Here is a 12784-nt window from a genome sequence, read left to right as displayed (position 1 = left end):
ATATATTTCTGGGGCACCTGGGTAGCTCAGTGGATTAAGCCTCTGCCTTCGGCTCAGGTTACAATTTTAGGGTCCTGGAATCCAGCCCCACATTGGGCTCTCTCCTCAGCGGGGAGCCTGCTTCCCCCTCTCTCTCACTCTGCCTGCCTCTCTGCCTACTTTTGATCTCTGTCAAATAAATAAATAAAATCTTTAAAAATATATATATATTTCTTTTTTCTTAAAAAAGAATTTTTTTCTTTTAAATTTTTTTTAAATTTCTTTTAAAATTTTTTCTTAAAAAAAGAAATATATATATTTCTTTTCTACTGGAAAACAATTTTATTATATAAAATGGTTACAAAAATTCATTTGTTTATTAATCATTTAAAAACACAGATAAACATGCAAAGGAACAAGTATAAAATATAAAAAGGGAGCTCCTTTGATGTTGAATGATGATGCTAACACCCAAGTGACAGGGTAATTAGTACAGTGACTTCTAATCTATATGGTAATTGGTAAATCTTGCAGGTACAATTTACCCCCATGATATACCAAAACCCAAAGTAAGATGGTTTCTTTTTCCATGAAACTTCCTAATGATCCTGGTCTTTAGCAAAACTATACAGTGATATGCTAGTTAATGGGCCCTGATTTGTAGCATTTACCAGTTTCCATGGTTTGAAGCCTCACATCATTGTCAATTTCAAGCTACCAATACTTTAACCAAGCCACAAAATTTGTAAATATTTTACAGTCAAGTCAATTCCAGCTGACAGAGCTGTTAGGAACGTTTCTCCACAAATGGCTCTTTCCCACAAAGATCTTTTCTCCTTCCTGGAAAATTAAACTCAACTTTATAAAGGGAATTTTAAAGCTTTCAATTATTAAAATTTTACCTGAGAAAATTCATGAAAATCTCATTTCTTTTTTTCAGAAGACTAAACACCTTAAATATTACTTAATAATTCATGTGAAATGAAAATCTCTAGTGAAAAATGGAGACAGACAATAGACATTCTAATAATAGTAGACAGTAGTAGAAAACAATGACAGCTGGAAGATATATAATGTTTGCCATGTGCCTGCACGGTCCTGAATCTTTTTGCAAATACCAGGATTGAATCTTCACAATTATTGTGGTTTAGGTGCTATTCTTATCCACATCTTAAAGAAGAAGAAAATTGAAGAAATTGGGTTCAGGATTTTGTGCAAAGTCACAAAAGTAAATGGTAACATGAAGATATTTATTTCAAGAATAAAACTTGCAATGTGGTAGCCTCTGAATGATATTTCTGTGTTTGTTGTTGATGTTATATAAAGGAGTAGGACAGGAAAGCAAGGACTAGAGTATGAAGGAAAGGAATGAAAGCAGGGTGACTAGGAAGAAGGGGAGAAGAAGGGGGGAAGGAAAGAGGGGAGAAGGAGCCAGAGAAGTGAGCAGAGGTTGGAAGAGGAGGGTGAGGAAGAGGAAAAGTGAGAATGTAGAAAGTGAGGGAGACTGGAATGCCAGGGAAAATCCTGGAGTTTCTAGCTAAAATAATTGAATAAATGACAGCAATATAGACAGCATAGTTTTAAATATACGAGCTCGGTAGTAAACATCGAATGTGATGTACATCTGAGGCATCCAAGTGGAAATGCTCTGTATGTATTGTACTTAAGGGTCTGGGATTTGGAGAAAATCTGGAATAAAGATATAAAATTGGGAATCATCCATGCATAGAGAGTAGAAAACGGGAGCTGGGATGAGATCACTCATGTGTGTAGAATGACAAAGTACTGAAGTCAGAATCTGAAGGAGGCCCAATTTGTTACACTGAGCAGAAGAGCCAATGAAAAGATAAAGAAAATCAGAGGGGAGGTTACAGGAGTGAGGAAGAGTTTCAGAAGAAAGGTGAGTTCAAACCATCAAATGCTGCTGATCTAAGAGAGAAAGACCCGCTCGCAGATATATACTGAAGCCCAAAGAACCACAAGCCTGGAGGCACAACGGAAGTCACAGACAGTGTTAATTGCAACATGGTGGTGGTCCAGCACAACTGTAGGAAGTTGAACGTGTGTGGGTATGTGAGTGGATAAACAGTGTCACTCTCATTTACTGCTGTGCTCTAGCAGAACTAGAGCTGCAAGGAAAACATTCTCAGAAACACTATATTGAAAATTAAATGTCTATATTAATGCTATTGTTTGTAGTACTGTTAAATGTTTCTTATAAGTACTAAAATTGCATAGGAATGGTAAACACCACAATGTAACCTGGGGTGAATGACACAGAAATAGTAAAAAGAAGGCATCAGTAGGAAAACACAACTGTATTTATGTTTTATTACTTTAAAAATAATATCAAGGGGTGCATGGGTGGTTCAGTGGGTCAAGTGTCTGACTCTCAATTTCAGCTCACGTCATGATCTCAGGGTCATGGGATCAAGCCTGCATTGAGATCCAATCTCCGTGGAGAGTCTGCTTGAGATTCTCTCTCTCCATCTCACTCTGACCTTCCCCCTGCTCCCTTTCTTTCTCAAATAAACAAATAACTCCTTAAAATTTTTAAAAAATAGTTCATAACAACAATGTCCACAACAGTCAAACTATGGAAGGAGCTGATATGTCCTTCAGTAGATGAATGGATAAAGAAGATGTGGTTCATATATACAATGGAGTATTAGCCATCAGAAAGGATGAATACCTACCATTTGCATCAACATGGATGGAACTAGAGGGGATTATGCTAAGTGAAATAAGTCAAGCAGACAAAGACATTTATCATATGTGTTCACTCATATATGGAACAAAAGGAATAGTATGGACGACCACAGGGGAAGGGAGGGAAAACTGAATGGGAAGAAATTAGAGAAGACAAACCACGAGGGATTCTGGACTCTGGGAAAAAAATAACATTTTTTTTTCATCTGACACTTTGAAGATTCTGATCATCTGTCTTCTCTCATTTATTACATTAATGAAATCACTGCTATGAGTCTGCCAGTCTTTGTATGTGATCTATCTTTTCACTCTTTTAATATATACTTATCATCCTTGATATTCTGTAATCCCACCACCCCCTCCACTGTACCCATAGCTCCCTCTTTATCAGTTTGGAGATTAACTCTACTGGGTGCAGAATCTTTCCTACCGTCATGTCCTGAGGTGAACATAATGTATCTTGCATATCCAGTCACAGACCTAGCTGGTGACTAGTTTTGGCTCCTGATTTTGAAGTTGTGTCCCTGTCTCCTCCCTCCCTAACCTTTAGGGAGCTAATTGCAAAACCCCATGCACTGGTTTGACAAATGTTTTCATCTTTAGCCCCTTTCACAATTAGGGGAACCCCAATTTACTTATCACCAAGAAATGAATATGGCTCCCCTCATATTTAGTGGAGCATTTTTTTACCCCCTTAATCCAGGGCAGGAGGCAAACTACTTCTCACTTCCAGACGAGGTACCCATTAGGCCCATAGCTTCAGTCTTGTTAGCTGCTTTTCACTTCTGATCCACAGAGATAATTATTGTATTGTTGAACTGATCTGTGCTTTTTTTGGCTTTCCATGTTTCTCTTTGTCTAGCATTGCTCTGTTTCCAACAGAATGGAATATCAAAGTGTGAATTCACAGGACCAGTAATGGATGGAAGTCAGTCATTCGTTATTAAGAGTCTATCTTGAAAGAGTCTATCACAGTTCAAATGACAAGAAATTCCCTTTCCATAGTAGCCTTAATATACCAAAAAGACATCCATTCATTTCCTTTTCTGGCACTTTAAACTTTATTCTATTATGTAGAAATGTCAGTACTTTCACAACTCCATACTTTTGAATACTTCATTCCTTATTCCATTTTTCATCTGATTAAGACTTTCTCATCTTTTCTGACTCAATTCAAATGCCACCTCCACCATGAGGCCTTCCCTGACTTAGCAGTTAGCTCCTATAAGAATCTTATATTCATGCAGTGATCTTTATTTGTAGTCATTGTAATAACTGATTCATATCTCCCAAAAATATTCATGATAGGTGCTGTTTCTATCTTCCATTCCACAAATGAGAAACCTCATCTCAGTATAGTTAAGTAACATCTCCTTAGATCAAATTTAACAAGTAGCAAAGCAAGGCCAGTTGGCTACTAAGTCTACTGTTTAACTCTATGTTACTTTGCTTATTTATTCTGTCTCCTATATTCCACAACACTTTCCTGATGCTCTGAAGTGGATATTATAATTTATCTGCTTATATATCGGTGTGGTACATACATGATGGTAACCCTACCCACTCGATGGTCCAACCCAGAACCTGTGAGTAAGCTCAGACAGGTCCTTTCCCTTAGTTCACACATTTGCTCAGTTACTGTCCCTGTTAATGTTGCTTCTTCAAGTTTTCATATCTTTCATCAGCTCTGTAGTTGAATGGCTGCAACTCTGAAGATTCAATGACTGGCCAAGACTTTAAAGTAGAATTGATGTTCTTGAACATGTCCTGACTTCAAAACCTAGCACTTGGCTCTATGTCTGACACACAGGGAGTACTCAATAAATGTTTACCAAAAGATGAACTATGTTTTAGGTCAATTTTTACTTCATATGATGCCTGTCTAGTAGTCTTGGCACAAGTAGAGATTTAACAAGTATCCAGAACGCCATCGACTGCTTGACTACTTTTTATAACACCAGCAGAGTTAAGCAGCGTAAGATTGCTCCAATACCTTCCTCACCCCCAAACTCCACATGCACAGAGAAAAGCTTCTGGGATTGATTGACACTCAATCTGAACTCACCTGAAGTGTTGATCCTTGCTATTTCCTTCTAGGTAAAACAAACTTGTGTTAACCAGATCTCTACTTTTATCTAAAATACCATTTCCTCAAAAACTATCGCAGCTTTCCCCAGCATGTTTTAACCATATCCTCCAAATACTAAGAATCTAAAACCAAAGAAATAAGAATGCATGGGGTGGAGGAGGGGGACTTGTAAGAGGGATGAAATTTTCCAGTGGCAGCTACCAAGACCCTACCCAGGAGTCTATTCCCCAGACAGCTGTCTGGCACTGCTCTGCTGGAAGTCCTACTTGGAACAGCAAATGTGTTAAACAGCCCCGGAGCTCTGATCTATATGTCAGGCTTATGCACAACAGCATTGGCAAAGCCATTTTAACACAGCATTATGTTCATGTAGCCTAAAAAACAAGCTGCCAAAATGTGAGCTCTTTTTAGTTGATCAAAAATGTGAAAAATAAATTCCTCACTTCAACCCTGAATTATCCCCACATCCCTGAGACATACACCACAGGCATAGAGTTGGAGGAGCCGACAGCTTCCCATGGGGACTGGAATCATTTCCAGGTGGTTCACCCCACACAGTACACAACAACCAGGCAATACACGATGTGTACGTAATGAAAGCGCAGCTTTCTTGTGAAGGAAACTCAATAATAGTTTTGCTGTTAGACCAGCCAACCCACAGACGGCAGTCCAGGCAATAGCAGATAACACAGCCATAGCACCGGAAGTAAATGTCCCTTCACATTCAATGAGCCTGTCCTCATTAAGCACAAAAACTGAGCACAGTTACCATGATTTATAAGCAACGACTTTTGTTTCAGGAAAGTTTTCCCTTGACATTTGATTTAATTTTAATTTATGTTAATATATATTTATTATTAATTATTAAATATTTGTGAACATTTAATATATTAATTTTATTTAAAATAATTCTTGAGAAATCACTGTCATCAGGTTTTTAATCACAGATAAATCTGATCATTCCTTCCTCACGAAAGCCATCTCTGAAAGTAAGAATTCTCAGTAGCTTTAGGTAAAAGAATGTCGTATGACAGTAAAAGAGGCAGTCTGTCACATTCCCTCTGAGCCTCGTCATCTTTAAGTTAAGGCTGTTTTCCTTTCTTAACTATAACATTGTTACTAAGATCTGAGAACAGAGAACTTTCTTAATTAAGCCTTTAGGATTCATATATACTAGTTGTTACTTGTTTATGTGTTTATTCATCTATTTCTTTATTTTAGTGAGAAACTAATCATTAAAGAAAACTAAGCAATACTGATTTAGCGTAGAGGCACCTGGTGGCTCAGTGGGTTGAAGCTTTAACCCACTTAAGCCTCTCTGCTTAATAAAGCAGAGAGCCTTTGGCTTGGGTCATGATCCCAAAGTCCTGGAATCAGGCCCTGCATCGGGCTCTCTGCTCAGTGGGGAGCCTGCTTCCCTTCCTCTCTCTCTGCCTGCTTCTCTGCCTACTTGTGATCTCTGTCTGTCAAATAAATAAATAAAATCTTTTAAAAAAATACTGATTTAGGGTATAATACTTTCTTATCACCACACGGTGATGTATGGAAAGCCTTATAAATATCAAGGACTACACAGAAGGATTTTTAGAGATGTTTAGGGATTGTACCAAATCTAATCATTATGTTGAAGATTTCCCAACAAGCTATGACCTAGATCCTAAAGACGATTATGCTAATTCTTTCTTTCAGTCATAATAAATTATGGCTTTTGTTTATTCAACCACCAGTTATTGCACAATTACTTGGAGCCAAGGACCGGAGATTCAGTGGCTAGCAAGCTCTCACACAGCTTCCAGTCAAAGGCAGAAAAGAGGGAATCAAACAAGGATATTGAGGTCCACATGGAAGTGCCATTACCCAAACCTGGGGACTCAGGGGAGGTACCCCACACATTGATAAAAACAAATCCAGAAAGATGAAGACCTGAGCATAGGAGGGTCTAATACAGAGATGCAGGAGTGAGCAGGAAGGCATGGACCCCCGAGTGTTGGGACATAACCACGTTCAGAGTAGTGAAGTTACACCACGCAGGGCCTTGTAAATTATGTTTGAAAATCAAAGGTTTATCCAATAGCTAATGGGAAGCCACTAAACAGATGTCAGTAGGCAAGTGGCACAATCAGATCTGTGTGTAAGAAAGTTCACTCTGGCTGTCGCACGGTGGGTCAGAGGGGGCAGGTGCAAAGGCAAGAAGCTAGTGGGCAGAGGGAAGAGCAAGGGTCATGTCTGCGAAGGTGGGGAAATATGAAGAAGGCAAAACTGACAGAACTTGGTGAGTCAATACCTCTGGTTCTATGTGAAGCTTTTGCTCTGAAAATTCTGCTGTTACCTTCAAACAACTCAGCTTAATGGAAAAAAAAAATGTTCTTCTACCACACACATAATAAAATTTCAAATGCTTCGAATTTAGTTTCTTGAGCAGTTTTACTAGTACCATTTACCATAGCAACCTCAATAACTAGCAAGCGAGAATTAAAAAAAAAAAAAAACTGTCTTTAAAGTATTGCCCTCTCCCTGCACATGGTAAGCTCCTCATCATAAGCAGCAAGCAGAGTGCTCAGCACACAGAGCACAGTCAATGTTAGGTGAGTGGAAATGAAGTGTAATTCGGGATGTGATTAGGTCAAATGTGTCGAGCCTCCTGAAACTATCCAGCATAAAAATAGGTCTCCTGTGCTACATTTTATTTGGAGAACAAATGACGGCAGAAAATTGAACTAATTTTCTGAATGGAAATATAAAGTAGGGTAACCACTGAAAAGCAGCTAGAAGAAATGCTTAAGAGAGATGTTTAGCTATATACCTACACACTGATGACTATGAGATCAAAATAACAGGTAAATAGGCACACAAGGAAAACTGAGCTGATTGACTTAGGTGGGGAGGATGACTGAGGAAATGAAAAAGACCCATAAATAGCCTGAGTTTCCACCAGTAAGGACAGAATCCACCTGCACCCAGGTCCAAGGAAAGCAGGTTACATATTATAGCAGTATTGGCTCTGGGTTGGAAATTATATGGGAAATTATATGTTAGTCCTTTGGTTATCACATCTACGGGCTGTTCCAATAGCTAGGGTTTTACTTGCCTTAGGATGTGGAGATTTGAACTTATTTCAAATAATATTTCCATTTCCAGGTCCTACATAGTATAATGGTTTATACATGATAGAGTCAGGAAAGGTAAACATTGAACATTAAATGAATGTTTGAATGAACGAATGAATGAATGAATCCATTAAAGTGCTTAGGTGCTCTCTTATTATCTTAGTTTTCATTTCTTCTTAAACATACATGATGAACTCCTTCCAGTTGGAACACTACATTCTTTCAGCAGGATAAGCAAACAGAATAAAAATTAAACCATCCATTACTTTTCTCAACCATTCTAATTCTCCCTTTCCATTTCTTTGCTTCATATAACATATACACATGTACTTATAATCATATGCATTTTTTAAAAAATTTTTTATAAATTTTCAGGAATGTAAACTTCAGTGTTCCTAACTGACAAATCTGTGATACCCACTTTCTTTGGCCCTTGACCACAGGACCCACCTTTAACACCCAGTGCTATGCCTTCATGTCTCACCCTGGCCAAGGCTCCCACCGCAGCTGCATTTATGCTCTTTATTGTTCCTCTTCTTTATCTTCATCACGATGATTCACATTTCCATGATCAAACAACACCTACCCATTTGTGTCCAAGGGATCACATTTTCCTTTTCTGCAATTTTTAGATGGCAAATTTCCCAGGGTACATAACTGACTATAATTTGTGTTTTCATTTTTAGTTTTCTGCAGTCCTGTCTCCCAAAGTTTCTACCATTTTCATCACTAACAAGTTTTTCCTCCTCATTTAAAATTAACATCAGAATCAAAGGGCTCTCATTGTTTTCTCTATTTCTGGGATGTAAAATTGTTAACGAAGCAGAGAATTAATCAGCTTCCCTGCTTTTTAGTAAGCTGTCCCTTCCAGGAGCCATCCAGTTCAATTTCTCCATCACTATTCCTAACCTGCCTTGATATCCATTTCCTAATTTGCATAGGGAAACCATGGCCATGCCCCCTATTTGGCAGGAAGTCCCTACTATATTCTTCCCACACCCCACTTCTGATTCTGCTTTTGGCTCTACTCTAAAAACTTCATCCTATGCATCCATCAGGAAGTCATTCGATTTGCCAAAGGATGCACATCATACAGTCCCACACTACCTCACACCCCCTCTTATTAGAAACATGTTATCCACATCAACTTTTCATTTTTCCTGACACCGCAGGAGTCCTTGTCAAATAAAGGTAATATACTTCCTCAGTCGACTTACCTAAATAGGCAAACTTATAGCTGTGAAATTATTTTTTTGAAAAAACCCACCATGTCCGTGTAATAAATTGGCAGAATGTTTCCCACAGAGGTTGCATGAGAGTTTGCGCTAATACCACAGTTGACCTCAAGCACGGAGATACACTACGTACCATATGTTAAAATCACAGCTATGTTTCTCATCTTTTATATATATATATATATATATATATATATATATATATATATAATTTATTTGACAGAGAGAAATCACAAGTAGGCAGAGAGGCAGGCAGAGAGAGAGGAGGAAGCAGGCTCTCCGCGGAGAAGAGAGCCCGATGTGGGGCTCGATCCCAGGACCCTGGGACCATGACCCGAGCCGAAGGCAGAGGCTTTAACCCACTGAGCCACCCAGGCGCCCCTATGTTTCTCATCTTTAAAAGCAAATAGCTAGCAGTCTTCAATACTTGGTGATCCTAAGAAACCCTGAAACCTCACCAAAGGATCATTTAATTCCAATGTGGCTAAGGAAATGGAGGGCAAGAAATAGCTGCCCAAACTTAAGATCAACTTGTTTTTTTTTTTTTTTCTTACTCATTCCTCAAAGTGACAATGAATATTTAAGTCCACGGTGTCTCAAGGGTACTTACAAGAGCATTGCCATCAGTCGCCATGTATGCTGTCAAATTGTTAGAAACAAAAGCTAGAAGAGAAAAAAAGTTTTTAAGTTAAATGAGGAATTAAAGCATTCATAAAAGCATATATCTCTTTGACAGGGGGAAAGGCATTTCTATTTTGATTGATGAATTTCACAATAAAAGCAATTCATCAAATGGCCTTTTAACACAGAATTCAATAAGCCAATATCTAAAACTGACTTCATAATTTAAGCCAGAATTCATCTGTACATTGACTAGTATCCCCTAAGTCTACAGCAAGACATGCACATTATCTCCATACTTAATATTGTATTCTATATAAACAAATATCTTTGAGAAACAAAACTATTTTCTTCTTTGTATTGAACAACACAGTGTAAGATGTGGAAATATTTAATCCATTATTATTTTTCTGATTGTATTAACTGGACAATTTCAAAAATGTAACTAATCCCCATGCCTCAGAAGTCCCAACTTTAGTATGAAGATGAGCCCCTTTTGATGTATTGCACTTTGTAGTGGATTACCTGAAAGACAAGATGTTCTGTGGTTTCAAGAAAAGCAGATGAAAGTAAAAACTCATATTTTCAGAATCTAACAAGCAAAGAAACTTGTTAAACATCCACCAGCCACTGAAACTCTTCCCAATGCAGAGAAACTTTCAATTTCTTTCAGTGACACGAGACATAGATCCATGACCTGTGTGAATTTATTCCTTATACCAATGCTTCCCAAATCTCAAAGAATGGCTCCCCCATTTTAATGTCAAAAACATCATATCCATATTATATAGGTATGAATAAAACACTTATTTATAAAATACTAAAGAGAAAGATCACAATAAAAAATGATTGATAAATTAATTGCTTATTTTTATTTATTTAAAAGAGACTAGGACGCCTGGGTTGTTCAGTTGATTATGTCTGCCTTCAGCTCAGATCATGATCGCAAAGTCCCAGGATCCAGTCTCATATTGGGCTTCCTGCTCAGGGGGTCTGCTTCTCCCTCTGCCCTTCACCCCACTCTCGCTCTCTCTCACTCTCTCTCTCAAATAAATAAATCTTTATTAATTAATTAATTTATAGACTAAAGCCTAAGTAAAAATCAAATCACAAGCTGGTGAAAATATCTGCAATATATACTTGATATGTAAGAATCAATTTTAAAATGGGCTGAAGACAAGAATAGATGTTCTTCCAAAGAAGACTTACAGATGGCATGAAAAGTTGCTCAACATCACTGATCATCAGGGAAATGCAAATCAAAATGACAATAAGACTTCACCTCACACTTGTCATAACGGCTAAAATCAACAACACAAGAAACAAAAGGCATTGGCAAGGATGTGCAGAAAAGAGAAACCTGCACTTTTGGTAGAAATGCAAACTGCTGTTGCCACTCTGGAAAACAGTACAGAATTTCCTCAAAAAATTAAAAATACGACTACCCTATTTACCCAAAGAATACAAAAATACTAATTCAAAGGGACACATGCACCCCAATGTTATACAACATTATCTACAATAGCCAAATGACGGAAACAGCCCAAATGCCCATGAACGGATAAGGAAGATGTGGTGTACACAACAGAATATTACTCAGCCATCAAAGAGAATGACGTCTTGCAGCAACATGGATGGAACTAGAGCATATTACCATAAGCAAAATAACTCAGAGAAAGACAAATACCGTATGATTTCACTCATATGTGGAATTTAAGCAACAAAAAAACAAGCAAAGGAGAAAAAAAAAAAAAAAAACCAGACACGGAGGTATAGCAAGCAACAGACTCAACTATAGAAACCAAACTGGTGGTCCCCAGAGGAGAGGTGAGCGTGGAGATAGGTGAGATAGATGATGGGGATTACAGAGGGCACTTGTGGGGAGCACTGAGTGGTGTATGGAAGTGCTGAATCACTATCTTGTACACCAGAAACCAACATAACACCGTACGTTAACTACCTGGAGCTAAAATAAAACCTTCAAAAAAATCATAATAGAAAAAAATTCTTAGACACCAATAAGAAAATAATAGGCAAACTAATAGAAAAACAAGTGAAAATTTTCAAAAAATAAAAATACAAATGACTAATGTGTAACCTCATTAGCAATAAAATAAGTGCAAAATAAAACAACATGATTCCATTTTTAATCTTCAAGATGAACACACACAAAAGTTACATGACAGAAGCCCCATTTAGTGGAGGTGTGCTGAAAAGAATGTGTTGTTGGAACGTCAAAGTCTTACAACCTAGCTGGAGGGTGATTTTTCAAGATGATGATGATGACAATCAGTGACCACCAATGCTTCCTGAGTCTCTACTATCCGCTCTCAACTATACTACACACTACCGTACCAAACGTGCAGAGTTTTATAATATATCCTTAATGAAAAATTAAGTAAAAACATGTGCAGGGAGATCCCATTCACTTTTTATCATGAAAATTTAGGTTTATAGATGTAGTGAAAAGAAGGGCCATCTGTACCCCAATGTTCATAGCAGTCGCCAAACTGTGGAAAGAGCCAAGATGCCTTCAGCAGAGGAATGGATAAAGAAGATATGGTCCATATATACACAATGGAGTATTATGCCTCCATCAGAAAGGATGAATACCCGACTTTTGTATCAACACGGACGGGACTGGAAGAGATTGTGCTGAGTGAAATAAGTCAAGCAGAGAAAGTCAATTATTGTATGGTTTCACTTACTTGTGGAGCATAAGGAATAACACGGAGGACATTAGGAGATGGAGAGGAGAAGTGAGTTGGGGGAAATCAGAGGGGGAGAAAAACCATGAGAGACTGTGGACTCTGAGAAACAGACTGAGGGTTTTGGAGACGATGGGAGTGGGGGGGTTGGGTGAGCCTGGTAGTGGGTATTACGGAGGGCACGTATTGCATGAAGCATTGGGTGTGGTGCATAAACAATGATTTTTGGAACACTGAAAATTTTAAATTAAATTAAAAATATATATAGGTTTATATACATACATCCCATACATCAATACATTGGGGGAAAATGTCTAAAGATATTTACAGTGAAAT

The 12784-nt window shown here is 37.9% G+C and overlaps 1 protein-coding gene across 4 annotated transcripts in view; it reads right to left on the bottom strand.

The window, feature by feature from the left end:
* The window catches only part of IPCEF1 (interaction protein for cytohesin exchange factors 1), a 186734-nt gene that overhangs the window by 80720 nt on the left and 93230 nt on the right, over positions 1-12784 (bottom strand). For 3 of the 4 annotated variants that reach the window (XM_046006850.1, XM_046006852.1, XM_046006854.1), the window contains one exon: positions 9730-9782. In XM_046006850.1, coding sequence (XP_045862806.1) covers positions 9730-9753 — 24 coding nt within the window. In that variant the 5' untranslated portion in view covers positions 9754-9782. Of the gene's footprint in view, positions 1-7061; positions 7081-9729; positions 9783-12784 lie in introns of those variants that run through there. The other variant, XM_046006853.1, reaches the window with a different exon arrangement.

The sequence above is a fragment of the Meles meles genome, chromosome 5 (genome assembly GCF_922984935.1).
Source record: "Meles meles chromosome 5, mMelMel3.1 paternal haplotype, whole genome shotgun sequence".
Classification (NCBI taxonomy): Eukaryota; Metazoa; Chordata; class Mammalia; order Carnivora; family Mustelidae; genus Meles; species Meles meles.
This window is presented reverse-complemented; position numbering and strand designations above follow the sequence as displayed.